Below are 21,249 nucleotides of genomic sequence, written 5' to 3'. Positions count from 1 at the left end.
AAATTCTCTAACCTGCAGTGATGGCGTCTCTTGGCAATCCAGAACTCACAGTCACAGTTGAAGCAGTGTGAGGCCATGTGGTCTGGTACCCACCTGGTGACCTGCATTAAGAGCAGAGAGACCATCCTTATGATTGAGGTTTAGATCTGATTACAGAAACGATCGTTTAAGGTGGAGAGGAAGAGGAGTGTTCAGAAATAAGCAGTAGTAAGTGAGTGATCAGAGCTGATCTGAGGTCAGTTGTCTCAGAGTTTAGATAATTGTTTAGGACAGGATTAGGGTGAGGGAAGCTGGTCCCAGATCAGATGCCATGCAAGAAGCAGAAAGGCAGAAACCTGAAGGAGGCTATGAGGGAGGCTGACCTCGGTATCCTTCCTCTCCACGCGGTCCCAGCTGCCCTCGCTGAGGCGGTCCTCGCTGTGGTCCGACAGAGAGTCCTCCTTATCGCTGTCATCTGATTCTCTCAGACATGTCTGTGAAGAGGAGAAGACAGGACAGGTCTGAGATTAACATTTACCTTCAAGAGTGATTTTTATACTAACAAGGCTAATTTACACTATGGGACAGTTTCCCAGATGGGGATGAATCGTAGTCGTAGACTATACTCCCCTTTCAATTAAAAATCTCCATTCAAAATGCTGTGTAGACCAATACTAGGTTTAATCCCTGTCTGGGTAAACTGAATTTAAATTTCCAAGTGTTGATGGACACCCCTTCGAATACAGCTACTTTAAAGTGCATGCATTTCTGACAAAGATGTGCAACTGCACGCCCACAGCTTGCTTAGTATCTGTAAAGTATTGCCAAAAGAACAGGGCTTCATAAATCAAATTGACCTGTATCTATTGGAACCATGCTTAATGCCAGTTCTGGTCTGGGTAGGTATGAACTCAATTTAATTAGATTTGGATTAAAACCAAGGGCCTAGGTTTTTCAATCACAAGAGAGTAACTCGACTTCTACTGACTGACTACTACTATCATTCCATAAAATTCAGGGGAAGAAGTTTGAATGGAACAATGGGCTCCTTGCACTCACGGCTCTGACGCATTTCCGTTTTCAAATAATGCGGCTCGGACGTTTCCGGTTGTATTGTTTACATTCGCCTGTATAGGCAAAACGTACATTTTTTACTAGCGAGAGGTCAAAATGAGTATCCAGCGTGAAGTTTTCAAGCCGTTTTCAGCACTGTTGTGTTCCTTTTTGCACGGCGTCTGCTAAGTTTTAAGGAAGCTTTAAGCTAATAAATCTAATAAACAGTGGCTAATGAACATTAGTCGGGACCACTTTACCATTTCGCCATATTAAAGGTCTGTAGCAAACATTTCATACCAGACTACCTGGTTAAACCAGAAACGTCAGAAGCTTGGAGACGACTGGCAAAGCATGCAGTGCCACTGCTTTTTAAATGGAATAATTAACGTTACAGCACCCAGGCTCCATGTATTTGGGAGAGGAGATCAGCGTACTTGCCTGAATGATCCACCAGCTAGCATTTTTATTATTATTATTATTATTATTATTATTATTATTATTATTATTATTATTATTATTATAGCGAGATATTATTATTATTGTTGTTATTTTTATTATAATAGCTAATTATTATTATTATTAATATTATTAAAATATTATAGCTAGCATTTGTATTCTTATTTTTTACTAATATAGCTAGCGTTTTTATTATTAGTATAGCTTGATATTATTATTATTATTATTATTATTATAGCTAGCATTATTATTATTATTATTATTATTATGGCTATATATTATTATAAATTGTACTATTTTTATTATTATTATTATTATTATTATTATTATTATTATTATTATTATTGCTAGCATTTTTATTATTATAGCCAGCATTTGTCTAATTATTTTTATAATGATTATTATAGTTTGCGTTATTATTATTACTAGCATTTTATTAGACTTCCATTTGATAACAGGAGAAACTATCAATAATGCACCTAGCAAGCTAGTTAGCTATACTAGCTAATGCTGAGCTATGTGGGCTAACGTAAAATATAAGAAAAAAAACTTTGTAGTGTGTAGGTATGATATAGTTTATAGGCATATAGTTTAAAGCCTTTCTCTAGTTTTCTAGTGGTAGGCTTTACTGGTCTCCTTGACGTTGAGGTTAATTTTTAGAAGCTCTTGTAAACACCAGCTGATAATACTGCCATAACGAGTGTATTGGAAAAGCCAAACAGGAAACGCTGGAGCAGCACTGATGAGAATGCGGAAGTAGTTGTGCAAAGAGCGCATTGGTCCAAAAGCTAAGCTTCTACAACAAATTGTTTTCATACTAGTATTAATTATAGTATTCACAGAATTAAAATAAAATTTAAAAAGATTACATTTTAAGAATATTCTTAATGTACAATTAGTTACATATGCTTGGCTGTTTTCTTAAATGGCACTTCTATTTCTTATTATAATAGTATAGTTTATTATAAAAGTTTTGTTTTATTATAGCTATATTGTTTACTATATAGCTATAGAACTAATTAAAGTAAGTAAGTGACATAATACAGGAACATGATCAATCCTGCAACTAATATCTGGGGTTACTCTACAAAAAGAAAAAACCCACAAGCTTTTGTAAATCTGGCCCATGGAATAAGAAAAAACGCTGGGATAGTTTTCTAATGTTTTTAGTTATATAATAATAAACAATCTTTTTCTAAGAAATGTGGCCATTTTACTTCAAATACAGAACCACAGATGCACATTATCTGATTATAACCTTAAACTTATGCAGTGCTACTCACTATGTCGTCCTCGTAGTCCACGTCAGGCTCAGACGGTGGCGAGCAGTACTGCTTGCTCTCCAGCTTCATCTGCAGCTGCTTGACCTGCCGCCGCAGCACCTCCACCTCCTGCTTGTAGCTGGCCTCGATTTGGCGCAGACGCTGCTGGACAGCGTCCACGGCCACCGGCAAGCCGTCATTGTCCAGGTAAGCTGGAGCCTGGAGCATGCCTGGGGAGCCCCCGAAAAAGGGTGCGCAGTGGGCTGCCGGCAGTATCTGGCGGAAGGATGGTCCCAAAGCTGAAGACGAGGCCGTCGAAGCGTAGAGCGCAGCATAGCTGGTGTTTTTAACAGCTGAGATCCAGCCGTTCTGAACCGGACTGCCAGGAGAGCGCGGAGGGCAGCAGGGACCATTGCTGGAGCTCTCTCCGTGGGCACGGAGGAGCTTGTTCGCTAGACGACGACCCTGCAAGCTGCCCTGCTGGAGGGTTCCCCCGCAGGCTGACTGGACTAGGCCCTGCATGCTGTCCCAGTGCGAACCCAGCAGGGAGAGGTCTGTGAGCTGGCTCTGCGAGATTAGACGCCTTGCTGCTCGTGTGTAGTCGGCGGCAGCCGCTGTGGCTTTTAATTGGATGAGCTCAGTGCCTCTTATGTTTTGAGTCCTTCTTTCATCGGCTGGCACCAGGGATGAAACCTGGGGTGAGCTCTGAGCTGAGCTTTGAGCTGAGCTTTGAGCTGAAATCTGGGCCAAAACCTGGGCCTTACCAGCGCTAGCTTTCCGAGCTGGCTGAAGTTCAGGCTGGGTGGTGCCTTGCTCGGTCAGTGTCTCTGTAGAATCCTCCATTGGGGCAAGAGAAGGAAGTTGTTTAATGGCCAAAAGCTCAACTGCACTAGGTGAGGGGAAGATAGGTGGCTCACTGCTGCCCTCAAGCTTCTCCACACCATTACACAATTGAGTGTTAACTGGATCTGCTGTATTAACAGCAATTGGGTCAGCGGCACTCACTGTCCTAGCATGCAATTCCTGTGGCAAAGGTGGAAAGGGAGGGCTTGTGATTTGAGGCAGGGCTTGGTGTATAATTGGCAGGTCTTGACAGGGCACGGGAGGAGCCTGTTCTAATGCTAAAGGATGCGACAGGGATGGCAAAGGCTGTGTTGTTAAACATGGCTCCACTTTCATATCTATGCAGCCGTTCTCAGTGGGTTCAGGAGATGCTGAGGGAGGGCTCTCCTCATAGGTCTCCACCTCCTGGTCCTCACTGCCCAGCCCAGTGTCGGAGGTGTCCTCCGGGCTGTCCGTCGATCCACCTCCCTGGCCGGTCATCGGTTCCAAGGGTGGACGGTCCTCCTGGCAGTGCTTGTTGAGGTTGGGGTCGCTGGAGGTGCGAGTGAGGGTTACGCCATTCTCACAAGCAGAGACCAGATTGTCCATTGATCTGGTCTTAGGAAGCCTGAGAGAAGAAGACAAACAAAATTTTGACTTTTTTTTCTTTTGCTGTCCACAAGAGGGCAGACAGAGCTTGTGCATGTGCTCAGAAGTATTTTGGACCATCTATACAAAACGCTATAAACTCTACTTATAAATTATTTAAAAAATAATTCATTAATTCTTAAGTTCATGTATATGTATATACTTTAATGCTACATATTTTCAGACAATAAAAACAAGCAACAAACCCCAACTAAGCCAAAAGTTATGTTCAAACCAGTGAAAGCTAGCATGAAACACACTAAATAACTTTAATAAATGATTTCTTTTAATATTCTGAAAGACAATGCTTTAGAAAACCTAACATTCAGTTGAATTAAGTCACAACATACTATTTCTGACATGCCAAAGATCATGGAACAGTAGTATGTGAACTTATCACTCATTAGCTGTTACCTCAGGAGACATCTTGGGAACGCCCACATTTGTATAATTTCTGAGGTGTTTGTTTTTGTGAAAGAGGTTGAAATTCAGTCAGTGTGCTTGTGGGAAGGGGATGTAAATTAATTGTTGTAATTTGAAGGAGGCCCAACAGTAGGTGCAAGATGCAGTGGGTGTGAAGGATTGTGAGCGGCAGTGTGGCACTAATTGTCCACATAAATCGTTAAGCAACTCTATCAGAAATCAAATACATTCTCATTCAATGCAGAAAACTTCACACGCATATCCCACAGGTCAGTGACGCTTTCTTTAGCATCCACGGGACATGGCATGGGACAAGTCACATTACACAAAACATGTTCTTGTCCCATGACATGTGGCATGCCTGTGTATGTGTGCCATGTAGGAGGCATACTGACCTATCCAGTGAGCGTGAGGTGAGCTCCTCCCCCTGAGAGGAGGGGCTTAGGTAGATTTCCATGGCGTCTTCGGCTGCCGTGCACGGAGATGAGGTGGGCAGGTAAACGGTGGTCCACAGCTGCAGTGCTCGCGTGTGACACACCGGCTGCAGTACCTGCCACAGAGATCAAACATTGTAAAAAGTCATCTTCTGTAAATAATCCAGCTCCATTATTTTGCTTTGAGGGACAAGCTAATTGTTTTTGATGCCTGAGGAGCTAAAAACGACTAGCAGAAACATCTTTCAAATAAAGACTTAAAAGCTTTCTCCTTCAGACTCTCAAACTGCCAGGTAAAAATGTGGGCCATTAATAGAACTGCCTGTGCCTGAAGGACCAAGAAATGGAGCTTTTTGACCTTATGGCTGTTCAGAGGTAAATTGAGCCCCAAAGGGATTTCATTAACATTCCATTTCTGCTCCTGCAAACAACTGAGCACTGTTCAGCTCTTCTGAAGTGATAAATTAACACTCAAAGAAGAAAAAAGGAAAGTTTCTGCACTAAATGAGAATATGCATATAAGATGGTGTGTGTTATAATCACCATATCATGGCAGGGGATGTAGAGAAAGTTCTGGAAGTTTTTGTTGCCGGCACGGAGCAGGGACCAGACAGAACAGGTCCTCTTGTAGATGTTTCGAGCCTCTCGCTCACGAGCGTTATTGCACAAGAACGTACCATACAGACACGAGTATGTGTGCTGCACCAGCTTCACCTGCACAAACGGAAAAACATAAAAAATTACTGCGTTAGTTTCAGTTTTAAGATTCAAATGATTCAAAAGGTCCTCTGTGCAATATTATAAATAAACTGTTAAGTAATAGTAACAGATGTGCTAATAAAAAAAGATTTTAAAGGCATAATTTTTTGTAAAGGTTCTTTATCAGGTAACACTATTACAAATATGTTTCCTTGTGGAACCAAAAATGGCATTGTTCGAATTATGATCCGAAAGTTAGCAAGATTTTAAAAAATTGAGTCCACGCAGGCTCTTTATAAGCTGTATCTCCAAATAATCCCAATGATTCATCTGAGCTTAAGCATCATCATATTGTTAATTGTCAATCATTGTTTATGTTGTCACTCTGCAATCTCCAATTTTGTCAATTTTTAGTTTTTTTTTTTTTTAACTTCTTGATGAATGGACCATTAGAAATTTTCCAAAATTACCTGAAATAAACTCTTTTTACATTGACTTAAATTGAAACTTAAAGTTTTATCTCTCTACTGTAAAGTTGCTGTGTTGGAGATACATGTTTTATATTGGACAGCGATGATATCCAGTTACAGCGTCCAATTGTGTGTGCATTTCCACTGTAAATAAGAATTTTGAGTTAATTAATCCACTAATAGAAAATACGCCATAATAATTATACATTTCAAATTAAATAACTTAAAATCCAAAGTTTAAGGTAGTCAGATTACTCGAATCAAAAAGCTTAACTGATATAAAAAGTTTGTGTCAAAAACTATTTTAGATATTATTATTATTATTAAAAAAAAAAAAAAAAAAAGTACATATAATTTTAAACTGATCAAAATTCATCATAAATGGATGAGGTGCCCAGAGAGTCAAAAACAAAAAACAATGAATTAAACAGTGCTTGCTAGCCTGTAAATTCAGAAACAATAACATGAGTCACCAAATGAATGGATGGACAGAAGTATGACGATGATAAGATGCAGCAGATGGACAGCAAAATGAATGGATTATAAAACTGGATAGATTAATGGGTGGGTGGAAGGGGCCACTCACCAGAAAGGCCTCAGTGAATTCGAACAGGCAGGGGAACTGCTTGAGGAGTTGATGGACGCAGTCCAGCCACTGCAGGAAGACCGGACACTGCTCGTTAACGTCCTCAGCATTCTCCCCGTGGCCACAGCGGTCTGCAAACTTATGGCCAAAATCCAGCCACTCCGTCTCCACAAGTACCTGGAAACCCTGCCGGAACAAGAGCCAACAGGAACCAAGGGTTATCATTAATGCTGTAGTTTCACTTGTGAAGACTTCCAAAAGACCTCCCGAGTGTTAGAATGCTTTAACAGAGCTATGCTATACAAAGACACAATGAAGCCCCAAACTCTGCTTCAGATACAGTAAATGTCCAAATGTTTGTGGACACTTCATCTAAAGAAGGTCTTCAGTTGTTTTAAGTTGCACCCCATGCTGCCACACAGCATAAATGCACCAAATTTTGTATCCAAGACACCTTACCTCAATAGTTCTGTAGTAGGGGTCCAGCAGGAGCTTAGCAAGAGCCACGATCTGGGGGGTGCGGTCCCATCCATCCGAACAATGAACCAGAACTGGGCGCCCCTCCCTCTCCACCGCTGAAGACACCAGAGTGGCAGCTTTCAGCATGACTGACAGGTGCTGCAGCCAGCGAGTGCTCTCCAGAGCCGACAGCCAACTGAATATGACAGACACATTGCATAACATTACACATTACCTGAGGTGCCAAGAAAGGAAATACAAATACTTTATCTTACTTAAGTAGAAATGTTGTTTATCTATACTTCTCTACTCCTTACATTTTAACATTAGCCTCGTTACTCCTATTTCATTTCAGCTTGTTTTCATTCCGGCTTCTCGACGTTTAATAAACCGCCCATTCAGATAAATCTCTCCATCCAGATAGGGTGAATCTGATTGTGATTGGATGTAGAGAAGTATAAACATATACCATTCCGACACCCTATTGGTTTATACTGTGATCCACCACACCTGCTAATAGCATTTTTTCCCCCTTACATTACTTTTATAATTTAAGTACTTTTGAAACCATTACTTTTACACTTTCACTTGAGTGAAAAGTTTGGGTTGATACTTCAACTTCTACAGAAGCATTTTAAACCCGCTATCAATACTTTTACCTGAGTAATGAAGGTCAATACTGTTTTCATCTTTGCACATTACAAGAACAATATATACTGTGCAGTCATGAAAAAATCTCTAAAAAGGAAACTTACATGACAACAAAAATGCAGTTAGGACTCTTGCCCAAAGACTAATGTGGTGTAGCCTGGTGTGGTTCACAGGATCAAACTCTAGTCTGCCATATGGAGGCTGGCATTGTTACCCACCACACAAACAAAGCACTTTGTTGTATAACACGTAACACACAGTGCTGACCCTTAGGATACAGAGGGTTACATTAGGGTGAGCTCAATTTAGTCCTGACCCAGTTACCTCTAAACCATGTGGTCTATTTTAAACTCTGAAAACGATGCACAGTCAACTCTGTACATGGAGCTCTCTCTAAAAATAGCCCATCACTGGGCATGTGATGTCATGTACACCCTGTCCCAAACAGAACAGGGTCTAAATGTGTTTATGTAAGGGGCTACAGAGGTAAAGAGAAGTTTAAAAAACAAAATCAGCGCCAAAATAGTTAAAGCTGCTGTGAACCGTGTGTGGCCGTCCTAAACTGAACCATGGTCTAGTTTACAAAGTATTGTAAGATGCAGGGGGGTTATTTACTGAACATAGCAAAGTTCTTTAAAATAAAAAATGTACAGAAACTTTTAGCTGATGCTCCCAACAGGCTTACAATGCTAGTGATAGGGCCAAAGAGTTACCCAAGAAATCATCTAGTTGTTTTTGCACTATTAAGCTGCACAAAGTAGTTCCACACTTCATTGGTAGAATTCTGAGAGCCCTGATACTTACAATGAGGCACTGAGAACTTTAAAAGTGCACAAGTAGTTCATTATAAACATTGTTTATATACACACTACCTTCAGCTAGTTCTCTGAGCACCGCCATCTTGAAACTAAGTCAATTGACAAGCATGAATGAATAGGTAGGATAGAAGAAAATAGACGTATCTTTAGCTACAACTGGAACTCATGCATTTCCACAGGATTAATTTAAAAATCTGGTAAAAAAAAAAAGCCTTTTTAATAAACTATCTGTGAAACGAGGCACTGAGAGCTTTGAAAGTGCACAGGTAGTTTATTCAAAAATACTGTTTATACACACAGTACCTACAGGTACTTCTCCGGATGCCATCTGTCCGTGCACTTTTAAAGTTCTCAGTGCCTTAGAATTGGTCAGGGCACTTAGAATTCTACCAATGAAGTGTGGAGTTAGTTTAAGTTTGTTAATGGTGTAAAAATAGATAGATGATTTCTTAGCATGGGCAACACTATGCCCATATCTCCAGCATTGTAAGCCTGTTGGGAGCATCAGCTAAAAGCTCTGTATTTGGGAATACTAGGAAAAGGTGGGCTATTCAACAAATGTTTGTACTTATCATTTTTCACTACAACCTAAGTCCATTTCACACCGGATTTCTCCTTTAAGCTGTTTACTTAAAGAAGTGCAGTGTAAAAGTAAGATTAACTGGATTAAAGGTACATAATGCATTACAAATACATGTACCTTGATTAAGGCTCATGTCCACAATTTCAGGGTAAAAATGCTCAGAGATGAGAATAAGAGAAGGAAAGGGTGAAACATAAAGGACATGTGAAAGTACTTGTGAGCAGCGATTAATGAGTGGTTAGTGGTTAACACGGCATACTCACTTGCCAGGATCCGGAATCTGACTGCACACTGCTCTCAGAGACTGGAAACTGTTCCTGATGGAGTGGATGTTTGCCATGCCCATGAACATCACCTCACAGTTTGGGTAGTACTCTACGGACAGACAGACAGATGTTCACAATTAAGGAGGGGTAAGACTGTAAATATCTGACTTAACCACAATTGCTTCAGGATTCTTCAGGAGACGATTCAGTGCATCCTGAAGTCTCACCATGAGATGAGCTTTTAGGAGCTACCTATTTGTGAAGTGAAAACTATTCTCTCTATTAATAAAGTAATACTTCATTTACAGTGTACATAAGATGTCTAGATAAAGTAAATAACATTGTATTATTTTTCAGGGCATCTTTTATAGAACTGACAAACAGAACCATATTTTAAAGGTTCCACCAGATTTTTAAAATAGAGCCTAAGAAACCTTTTCACTTGCTTTAATAAATATCAAAAGAAAACCAAATGTCATGAGGATCAACTTTATATTTTCACTCCTCAAATGTCTCAAAGTGTCTTGAAGCTAAGTGCTGCTAAATCTAGATGCGCTAAATCGAAACCACCGTGTTTACTTGTGTCACATGCAGTCATACCAGCTTGACACTTAATGAATCATAGGGCCCTAGGAGATGGTCCACAGCACAGCAGCGTGCCAACACATCTCCACCCAGGAGAGCAGACCCCCCGCCTGGGCTGCGGCAGGGCGGTGAGGGTGGAGGGGAGGGAGCTCTGCTGCTGCTGCTTACCTTCACACTCACAGCCGCCCCCCTTGGCTCGATTGGCCACTGCAGCAGTGTAGGAGCGTGCATCCAGAATCAGCAGCTTCTGTGGTGCAGCGTTGGCATCAGGACCAGGACCACCTGTCAGGGATGAGTCTAGGAGGGAGGGAGAGAAAGAGGAACGATGTAAAAAAAGTAAAGGGGGAGAGAGGAAAAATTAAAGGGATGGAGAGCAACAGAGAGAGACAGAGAGAGAGAGAGAGAGAGAGAGTGACCATTAGCAAAATCAATAGCAACTTCTTATTTCTGATGACCACTGCAGAGGCGCTGTCTGGCACCATGACCACACAGACACTTCGTGACTGCAGCCAACTCACTCAATTCTAATTATTTTAAGTGCTTAAGAACAGAACATTGTGTATACAGAACGTTCTGAATAAGTTTAATGTACTTATATTAATGTAATGCTCCACGCTGGAATGTTAACTTCAGTATCTGTTATTTTCAGAAGGATGTAAGTCACTTAAATGGGTGAGACTGAAGAGAAACACCAGCTCATTACTGTCACTAGGGCTGAAACTGATGATTTATTTTAGTAGTTGACTAATCTGACAATTATGTTTCCAATTAATCGATTAGTCAACAATTATTTCTGCCATGTGCTCCATCTCTGATTGCAGTGAGAAGGGCTCCTGTTTCTAGCATTCTCTATCTTCCCTTCAAAATGATAAAAACAGCTGAACATAGGATTTAAATGCAAAAACCTGTTACTAAATGTTGACCAAAAATTCCCACCTTGGAGGCAATGTTAGTACTTAGATTTTGATACTTCACATCAATGACACTGTGTGTCTGTTTTATCAAAACTCTGTTAGTATATAAAAGTAAAGAACTGGAGTAAGGGGTCTAAACTAAGTCAGTCAGTATGTCAAAAGACTAAAAGTCATAGCAAGTCAGTCAGAAAATCAGTCGGAAAGTCAGTAAGTCTGTCAAAAGGAACTTAAAATACAGTCAATAAGGCAGTCAGTCAGTTAGTCAATCAGCAAATCATCAAGTCAAATTAGTACTGAAAGTTGTGTCAGTAAGGCAGTCTGAAAGTCCAATAAGGCTGTCAAAAAGACTTACCGACTTACTGACTGTCAAAGTACTGACAGCACAGTCAGTCAGCTAGTGAAAATTACAGTTAGAAAATCAGTATATCTGTCAAACAGTTGAAAATCAGTGACATTCAAAAAGTACTAAATGTACAAGTCAGTATATCAGTCAGTAAGTCAATAAGGCAGACAAAATTAATAAAGTGAGGTTTTTATATGTATATAAGTTCATGCAACTCAAGTTAAAAGCAATGATGAGCTACTTCAGACCACAGTGTATGCTTTCCTTCTGAAGAGAAATATACTTTCAGGCCAAACCCAAACTCAACAACAAAACTAGATGGATGGTTGCTAATATAGCTAACTTTACATAAGCTATTCCTTCATTCCCACCCATGATAAATGGAGTGTGTGAAAGTGAAAACAGCCAACTGTTGTGTGTCACAGCTAGACTACACAGACGACCTTTCCCACAACACGCCCCGCAATTCTTGGCCACCAGTGTGCAAACATCGTAAGAAACAAAAGAGCCATTGCCACTTCGGCTTCTTGCATCCGTTCCAAACTGGAAACCATTTATCTCATGCCCCCAAAAACAGTGTGTGAATATCTTTGTGAGTGTGTGTGTGTGTGTGTTTGAGACAGTAACTAATTACTAATGGCTCTCCACCAAGTGGTTATGTCTGCCTGAATAGGCTATATGCTTTAATTGTCAGAGAGAACTGGAACCATTAGTGAATAAACTGGGTTTATTCTAAGCTATAACCAGGACTAAGCACAACGACAGATTCTTGGCGTAGTCCACAGTCTATTCATGCTGCTCATTTACTGCTGAACAACAGCAAAAACAGACAGAGCATATCTTCCCAATTCTGGGCCTCAGTCTGCATTTTGAAAATAGCATTCATAATGAAAGGGGAATTTTCCAGACAAATACATAATCATCATTACTGCTATTAACATGATCCAAAGCGGCCCGGTTCAGAGTTGGACAGAAAACACTGTTTCTGTCCAAAAAAAGACCATGTATCTCCAAAATGTGAAATTTTCTCAGCTGGGAAAATATATGTTTAATTTAAGTTAAGTTAATGTACCAAAAATGTGATGCATGTAGCTGTTGACCATGTCTTCTGGTCGATTTATCACAAAATATTCACACAATGTTAACTGGTGTGAGGATTAGTGCAGAGTATAAAATGCAATTGTAAAGCGTCCCTGGGAACCTTATTCACTCTTTTATAACCCTCTATTGCAACAAAGCATTTTGTTTTACACTGTCCTTTCAATTTGTATTATTATTGTGGCTTTTTGTTTTCATTTACTTACTAAAAATGTAATATGCAGTTAGTAGGCTATGTCTTTTCTCAATATAAGTATAAATATCATGCTATATAGTGTTAGGAGCAGCTGGTTCATACAGTAGTGATAAATAGTTTGTCAACTCAATGGAATCAAAAACTGATTCATGTATTCTAATTATTAAAAAAAAAATCAAATTACTCTCAGCACAAATTGTTGTCATGCAAAACTTGTATCAAATAGATTTGCACTGAAAAAGCACCACACCCTTTTAACGTTACTTGAGGTAATGCTTGGTTATATGACCTTAGTTCAATATTACGTTTATTTAAAACATTTGACCTCATTTGCGATTAATGACCGATTGTTTATATCGGAACCCCCAACAAAGTGACTCGTATTTGGCACGTTCACACAGATCTGAGCCACATTGAGCAAAAAATCTGATTTGAGTCACTTCAGCTTGGTAATGTAAACATAGCCTAACTACCAAGAATTACCTACACTGAGACTGAATTGGTAGCATTTGTTAATTTTACCAGATAGCTGCCCATGATAAGGCACAATGCAGTTCTTACACTGCACTGTTCCTTTTTTCTTGGAATAAATAAAAATGGTTATATCTGCCTATAAATCATTAGCAATATTGATTTAGAAACCTATATTGAGTCAAGACTGACCAAGTGCAAGATAAAGGTAAATAATTCCATGCTGTTATAAATCAGTGTTTGTTGCCGTATAGAAAAATATATGAAAACTATAACCCTTGAGAACAAGGAAACTTGAGAAAGACTTGTTGTTTTACCGAAGTCGCTGTCGGAGGAGTCGGGTCCTTCTCCTCGAGTCCGGCAGGCAGGTGTGCAGGCAGCCCGGGACCCAGGGTCCAGCAGGCAGGCTTTAGCAATGGAGGTGACCAAATACTCGTCCTCTGTGTTCCTCCAGCCCCACCAGCTGATCTCCGGCTGACTGCAGCGTGCTATCACCGCACCGTTTTTCTGGTGTCTGAGAGACAGAAAGAGTTTATAACAGTGTGATTATCAAAGAGCGTTATGGGTTGAGCATACCTTTATATCATACTTTACATTATACTTTAAATCAAATTCTACAACTTATTATATACCAATCAAATATGTATGTCCTTGTACATCCATATATAAATACAGTTCAATATATTTGTGTTTATCTGAGTGCAGGTCACATTTACCTGTACACCACAACTGGGATTCTCTTCCAGGACCTGAAGGAAGCCACGCTTTCCAGCTCTTTATCAGTGATCCACACCGGCACCAGCATCTTCTGAGGATAACTGGAACACAGTCTGCAGAAAGAGGGAGACAAAGGGAGCAAAATGGTCAGTGTATTGATACTAAAGAAAGTATGTCAGAATAAGCAGTTCAAAAAACAAGCATCAAAAACTGAAAAATCTAAAGTAAAATTTAGTATCTGGTGTATTTATTTAACTTATTATCAAATGTACTTATTTTGAGCTAAACTTTTGATAAGGCACAATTTATTCTGGCATATTAGCCAGATAACACTAATTACCACAGCTATGAACAAATGCTGCATCTGCTGCCTTATGCTGTTAACACACGGTATGTGCAGCGTTGACTGCTTGCAAATTTTCAGCATTCTGTGTTAAGGCAGCTTCACACTGCACAGATATATGTGCTAAAACACAGAATCTTCTCACTATATTTACTTTCTTGCTCCCGCACCAGACAGCTCTGACCAATCAGAGGAGACAATGTGCTCACATGGTTTATTGGTGCACATTTTATTGTGTTCAGGTTTATGCCAGTATGAAACCAAACCAAACAAATAAACAAACTCATTTTTTAATCGATTGACACCTCTTATATTTACATACGGACATCAATCAATTAATCAACCTTTATTTTAACTCGGAAGCTGAGCATATACAAATACAGGGATTGACATGATAAAGAAGATAATAACTACATTTAATCATTTTATAATAACAGTGAATAAAAGATAAAAAATAGAATAAGATGGTTTAATTAAGAAATTAAGACTAAAAGTTGATAAGATTGATACAAAAAAAGTTAAAATTAAGCCAAAACTAACTTTTGCATAGTACAATAAAAATACAAATAAATAAATGAATAAAAAAATAATAATAATAAAAAATATAGTAATAATAATAAAAGAAACTAATCAAAATAAGTTAAAAAAGCAACAATACAAAACTATTAAAAATAAAATAATAAAGAAATAAAAAGAAAAAGAACTAAGAAGAATTAGAACAATAAACATTAAATAAAACAGGTACAGGCTGTCTGAAAGTAGTTAAATGTTAAAAGTTTAAAAGACATGAAAAAAAAAAAACCTCAGCTTAGCTTATCTTAGCTTCTTCCTCTATAAACTAAAGAAGTGCACATATCATATCTTGTCCTACTAGGTGATTGACTGCATCTGGGCTAAGTAGTAAATTATGTTTTTTTTTTTTTTTTTTTTTTTGGCCAAACTACTCATTTAACCCACACCACACACACCCACACACACTTTACGGAAAAAGCGAGTGCTGAGAGTATGTGGAAATCATTAGGATAAATATATTTCCCCTCACAGTCAGAACAGACACATCAGCTCACCCACCCCTGAGTGGTAAAAGTGGGCAGTACAAAACCACAAGCTTTAAACATGTCAGTGTTAATTACATATCCAGCAGATTACAGATTACAGTAATGATAAACAATCCACTTCCACATCAGAGCTCTGGTCTGATTACACCTCTAACCTAATCTCTCCTCCACTCGTCCGTTTCTCCCTCTCTCTCTCAATGACAACCTTCACTGCAATTAGTGCAGAATCACAACCATCACCTAATGCACCCAGGGAGGTTCAGGCTCAGGCAGATGGAAACATGGACACGCCACACACACACACACAGACACAGACAGAGACACACACTAAAAATAGGCGCACACCAAGGAAACAGAGACACAACCTCCAAAAACACACACATCGGTCTCTGTCGGCTGAGGTGTGCTGCTGACTCATAGATCACAGCAGGTCCTGGCCTGCTTTAATTAACCACCTCTATGGCGCCTCACCACACACACACACACACACTCACTCACTCACTCACACACAGAAACACACACACCTTTCCTACTGCCCAATCCCTTCAAAACGATCATCACTCGTGTGTCAACTAATAACAGAGCTGGACAGCAATTCAAGCCCAGCCAAAACACCAGTTCTTTTCCCTTTTTATCCACACTGGTACTTTTCCCCGTCCATCTCCCACAGCAGTGGCGCACCAAAAGCAACGATATACACAAGGTCATGATAGTTGAATACATTTTATACACTCTACAATACACGTTATGTTTCTTGCTATTTTGACACACAGACAAAATAAGAGACCACTTGAAAAAAAAGGTTAGTTTCTTTGATTTTACCAAATTGAAAACCTCTGGAATATAATCAAGAGAAAGATGGATGATCACAAGCCATCAAAGTTGTGCAACAGGACTGACAAAGTTATCCAAAGGCAGTGTGTAAGACTGGTGGAGAACAACATGCCAAGATGCATGAAAACTGTGATTAAAAACCAGGGTTATTCCACCAAATATTGATATCTAAACACTTAAAACTTTATGAATATGAACTTGTTTTCTTTGCATTATTTAAAGTCTGAAAGCTCTGCATCTTTTTTTGTTATTTCAGCCATTTCTCTTTTTCTGCAAATAAATGCTCTAAATGACAATATTTTTATTTGGAATTTATGAGAAATGTTGTCAGTTGTTTATTCTATAAACTATAATGTTCAATTTAATCAAACATATACCTATAAATAGCAAAATCAATTTTTTTTCATATTATTTTTTTTGATGTAGCAACAGATAAAAGTGCTGATAAAAAGTGCTATAGGAAATATTTATTTTGTGGTTTTCATTTAAATGTCCTGTACTACAAATAAACTACATCCCTTATTACACATCATGTAATGAAATGTGTTGTTGGTCAGTCAGTTGGTCATTGTTTTATAAGCACCTACTGTCTCCACAATATGCTCACGAAAGTATACTGGGGATCATGATAACAAAATAAATCACAATATACTATTATACTGTCATATTGTCTACCCCTAGTATAGACACGTACACAGTTCTGAAAACTTAAGGCTAATTTGGTGCTGTTTTTTGTGACGTGGTGCGGGACGTACTTGTAGTTGCTGTTGATTTCGGACACTCTCCATGCATTCTGCATATCAAAGCCCATCCTCTTCACCTCCATCTCCATTCTGTGACGAACATGTTCACCTGTGAGAGCAGGAGAGCATGGTTAATACAAATATTGTCTGTAAAACTTATATAAACACTGGATTCATTAGGGTATACATTCAAATAGGGTATAAAAATTATATAAATTCTCAAGGATACAGAAACAAATAAATAATTTACCGTATTTTTCGGACTATAAGGCGCACAGTATTATAAGGCACACATTCAATGAACGTCATTTTTCTGGTTTATTTTCATACATAAGGATGCCTACATTCAAGTAAGCAAGGGTGTTGTCTACGTAAACAACATTAATAATAAAAAAAAAAAAATACTTTTAAAGTCAGACGAACACTGGATATTAATACACAGATTTCTCTCCTGAAAACGGTTTCTTTGGGTGAGTAAAGTGCTTACATTTATTTACAGTAAGCTTAGATTTCCAATAAGGGTGAGTTTTAGAGCACCAAGACTGGGTGCAGCAGCATAAGCATTAGCCGCTAACCACAGCGCTAGCGGAACATAAATGCTTCCCGAGAGCACTACACTGGTATGCCAGGGTGCCATCAGCTAGCGGTTTGTCCTACGTAGCTTCTCTTTTAACATGGCAAACACGCAGACTATATACTCGATATACTCAATCTGAACGGCGAAAGAGCTAGCGCTGCGGTTGGTGGTTAATGCTAATGCTGCTAGCCTAAATTATTTTAAGTGTGCCTCATAGTCCAAAAAATGCAGTAATTCTAAGATTAAAACAGGAGAATTGTTTTAACAATGAAACCAAATAAAATCTAAAACATACAATAACGTACCAAACAAAACAATAATAAATATTCATAAATAAATAATAAACGCAATGCTTTAAATGTTCTTTTTCGGAAAAAAGCTGCACAACTGTATCCCTGGTGGACACTCATAGGCCTGGGTGTTTATTGCTATAGCTCTGATTCCTCTTTATGCTTTTCTCATTTTGTGAAAATGTGTGTATGTGTGTGTACCTGGTCTGCACAGATGCAGATGCTGGTCCTCATCATCAGCGCAGCCTCCCAGGCACCATGCATGATATGCCAGAGCGAACAGGTCCTCCAGCCGGGCGGGGTGAGCTATGGCTCTGTTTAACCGCTTCAGCCACTCCTGACACTGCTTAAACGTGGAGAAGTGACACCTAACCAGACACAAAACACCATCATCACCATTAAATCAAACCAACAAGGCATTCCCATTCACTTTAAAACACATTGACAAAGCTTACTTTAACACTGTAGTTTAAGGTTATAAGGAATTTAGTATTTAAGGAATTATTAGTATTAGTAGTGTAGGGTTAATAACTACGAAAACACTATCTTGACTTAAAAAAAAAAAAAAACAGTATAATGCCAAGTGCACATGCATTCCTACAGAACTGTTACTTAATTGTATATCCCCCATCACTAGTGATGCCCTTAACACAAGGAGGGTGAAGACTAGCACATGCCTCCTCCGACACATGTGAAGTCAGCCACCACCTCTTTTACAACTGCCGAGTAGCATCACAATGCACTCGGAGGAAAGCGCAGCGACTCGGTTCTGATACATCAGCTCACAGATGCCTTGTGCTGATCAACATCACCCTAGGAGTAATGACTGGAAAGAGCGCCATCTACCCACCCGGAGAGAGCAAGGCCAGTTGTTCTCTTTTGCAGCTCCGGCAGCTGATGGCAAGCTGCATGACTGGGATTTGAACCAGCGTTTGCCCGATCATAGTGACAGCGCAACAATTTTACTAAACCCCAACCTCAGTCACAAGATAAAACCTTCCAACTTCCAACCTTATACATATAGGCGCGGGAGTTCCCAAGCTGTTGTATATCCCATGACTTTTGCCATGTCCATGTAATATCAGGCTTGCAATTTATATTTGCAATTAATTCTATATTCATGTTTATGTATTAGAATTATAAGATAAGTAAAGTAAAGTACTGGATATTAGAACATAACTGCATTCTTAATAATACTACTTGGTGGTGAAAAAAAAAAAACAGATCAGAGCACTAAAAGAGGAGGAGGAGTGAGAGAACGAGTAGGCCTCAAATTCTTGGATGCCCTTATGTCAACACCACACACAAACACACCACACAAAGAGCTGCTGTCATATCTGTCTCTCATCCAAATTACTCAAAATTAGAGTACACACCAACACAGTAATGGGTGGATGCACTAGAACACGTTCCCATAGGCCCAAACATCTGCTGGAATTACAAAACCTTCAAACCTGTACAGCTCATGAGAAGCTTCTGAGTGCACACTTTGAAGTTTTACAGATGATGCAAACTTTTGAGTGCGTATTGTTCCTCTGTGTATCGTTGTGTCTTTGTGAGTGTGTGGCAATAAAGCCTCAGAAACAGAGTGCTCTTTGTGTGGAAAAAAAAAGAAAGAAAAAAGAAAAAGGGGGCTGTTCCCAGTCTCTCTTTTTCTCTCTCTCTCTCCGTTCAGATGTTCTCCGGCCAAAAAGCTCGGTCATCCCCCCCCCCCTGGAGCCGCGAACACAAAGGTGCTGCTGCTCTACACACACAGAAACATGGCGCCCCTTCAGAAAAGAAGCTGTCACACACTTTTAGAAGCACTGAGGAGTCAGCATGAGTGAGCCTACTGCATGCATCTGCATAATACACCCGAGTGTGACTGACAGCTGCGACGAGGAGGAGAAGAAGAATAGACCAGAGGAAAAAAAAAAAGGAGTAGATGAAGGAAAAATGGAAAAGTACAAGATTGACTACACATATTCTATATTTTATGTCTCCGAGTCATATTATTACGAAATATGAATATGTGCAAGCAGGCCAGAGTGTGTGTGTGCTCATGTTTTCAGGACAAAAAAAGTAAAAAAAAAAAAAAAAAAAACTAGAATGGGGCAGAGAAAATGCATTTTTACAAAATGGACAAAAGTATTGGGACACCTAATCCCCCCAAACAAAAAAATTCTGTAAGACTAATCTTAATAAAATGAAAAGTTCCATTGTCCTTATTTTCCATGACCTGTCTAGCACAGGCAGATTTTATTTCATTATTACCTTGTTTGTACTTTAATCTTCAATACACAGAATATTCTATTACATACAGTATTTAATATTGTAATTATATATGCAGAAAAAAATATAGCAATGTCAGTTTTGTCTGATATTTTACATGCCTAATAGTTTTATTCTAATACTCTATTAATCGTTTAAATGAGCTAATACAATCTTACTGCTCTGTTAAGGAGTTTTATATTTAAAGCACAGTACCAAATCTCTTTAAAATGCACTATTATTATTATGATAATATAATATAATTAACATTATTTGCTACGTCTGTGAGTCTGAGGGCGTAAAGTTTTGGCTGACTGGTGAATCTACGATTATAACATATGTATAGGAAATGTAAATCTTTATTGGTGAATTAGTACCTACCTTACTACTTTGGAGTCCTTGCAGATGATGTGCAGTTGGAACATATCTCTGCTCTCCACGGATTCAATCAGCCTCAGAGGCACCTGCAACAGAACACAGCCAATGATCACACTGCAATCAAAACCTCAACTACTGTACTGTAAAACTTTAATTACATTTTTTGTACATGCTGTAGTGGTTGTTATGAACATCACATCAAAATTACATGATGAATGGACCAATAGAAATGCTCCAATCTTTTTACACTGACTTCCACTGAAAGTTAGAAAGGTTTTTTTTTTTTTTACTTCTCCAGTAAAGCTGGTGTTTTTTTTTTTAAGATAAAAAGTTTTATCCAGACCAGGTCGATATGCTTTAATACAATTGAGGTCAGTTTCATAGGAGCTGAAATTTTTTGTGCTGATCAAAGGCCAGCCATTGTATGGAAGTGCTAGCTGCGGTTTCCAGACAATAGCATCAGCTAAAAACACTCCTCGACTAAAATAGATCCAGCCTTTCTATTCTCACACCAACAGAGCCTCTTTTAAACAAGCGGAACCCAAAAAAGCTGAGGGCTGGCGAGCTGGGGTTTCTCTACTGTTTCTTTTAATAGTGAAATTGAATTGAATGCAGACAATACTGCTAATATTAAGAATACCAAACTTCTCTTATACTATGTAGGAGGTGTATAGCATAGTAAATAGTATGTAGATACTCATCATTAAATTAAATAGAAACCTAAGTATCTATATCAGATTAGAACTATGTGATTCCACCAAATATTGATTTCTGAACTCTTAAAACTTTATGAATATGAACTTGTTTTCTTTGCATTATTTGAGGTCTAAAAGCTCTGCA

The 21,249-nt window shown here is 38.9% G+C and overlaps 1 protein-coding gene across 5 annotated transcripts in view; it reads right to left on the bottom strand.

The window, feature by feature from the left end:
* mtmr4 (myotubularin related protein 4) overlaps window positions 1-21,249 on the bottom strand; it is a 108,311-nt gene that overhangs the window by 3,072 nt on the left and 83,990 nt on the right. For 3 of the 5 annotated variants that reach the window (XM_049466277.1, XM_049466270.1, XM_049466285.1), the window contains 14 exons: window positions 20,413-20,495; window positions 17,983-18,149; window positions 16,927-17,023; window positions 13,936-14,049; window positions 13,537-13,733; window positions 10,366-10,494; window positions 9,610-9,721; window positions 7,295-7,490; window positions 6,836-7,021; window positions 5,624-5,794; window positions 5,042-5,196; window positions 2,775-4,203; window positions 336-473; window positions 13-101 (listed from right to left, as the gene is read on the bottom strand). In XM_049466277.1, coding sequence (XP_049322234.1) covers window positions 13-101; window positions 336-473; window positions 2,775-4,203; window positions 5,042-5,196; window positions 5,624-5,794; window positions 6,836-7,021; window positions 7,295-7,490; window positions 9,610-9,721; window positions 10,366-10,494; window positions 13,537-13,733; window positions 13,936-14,049; window positions 16,927-17,023; window positions 17,983-18,149; window positions 20,413-20,495 — 3,263 coding nt within the window. The remainder of the gene's footprint in view (window positions 1-12; window positions 102-335; window positions 474-2,774; window positions 4,204-5,041; window positions 5,197-5,623; window positions 5,795-6,835; window positions 7,022-7,294; window positions 7,491-9,609; window positions 9,722-10,365; window positions 10,495-13,536; window positions 13,734-13,935; window positions 14,050-16,926; window positions 17,024-17,982; window positions 18,150-20,412; window positions 20,496-21,249) is intronic. The other 2 variants (XM_049466283.1, XM_007255818.4) reach the window with 1 other exon arrangement.

This window comes from Astyanax mexicanus, chromosome 1 (genome assembly GCF_023375975.1).
Source record: "Astyanax mexicanus isolate ESR-SI-001 chromosome 1, AstMex3_surface, whole genome shotgun sequence".
NCBI classification, from domain to species: domain Eukaryota; kingdom Metazoa; phylum Chordata; class Actinopteri; order Characiformes; family Acestrorhamphidae; genus Astyanax; species Astyanax mexicanus.
Note: the sequence above shows the minus strand (reverse complement) of the source record. Positions and strands in the feature narration are given on the sequence as shown.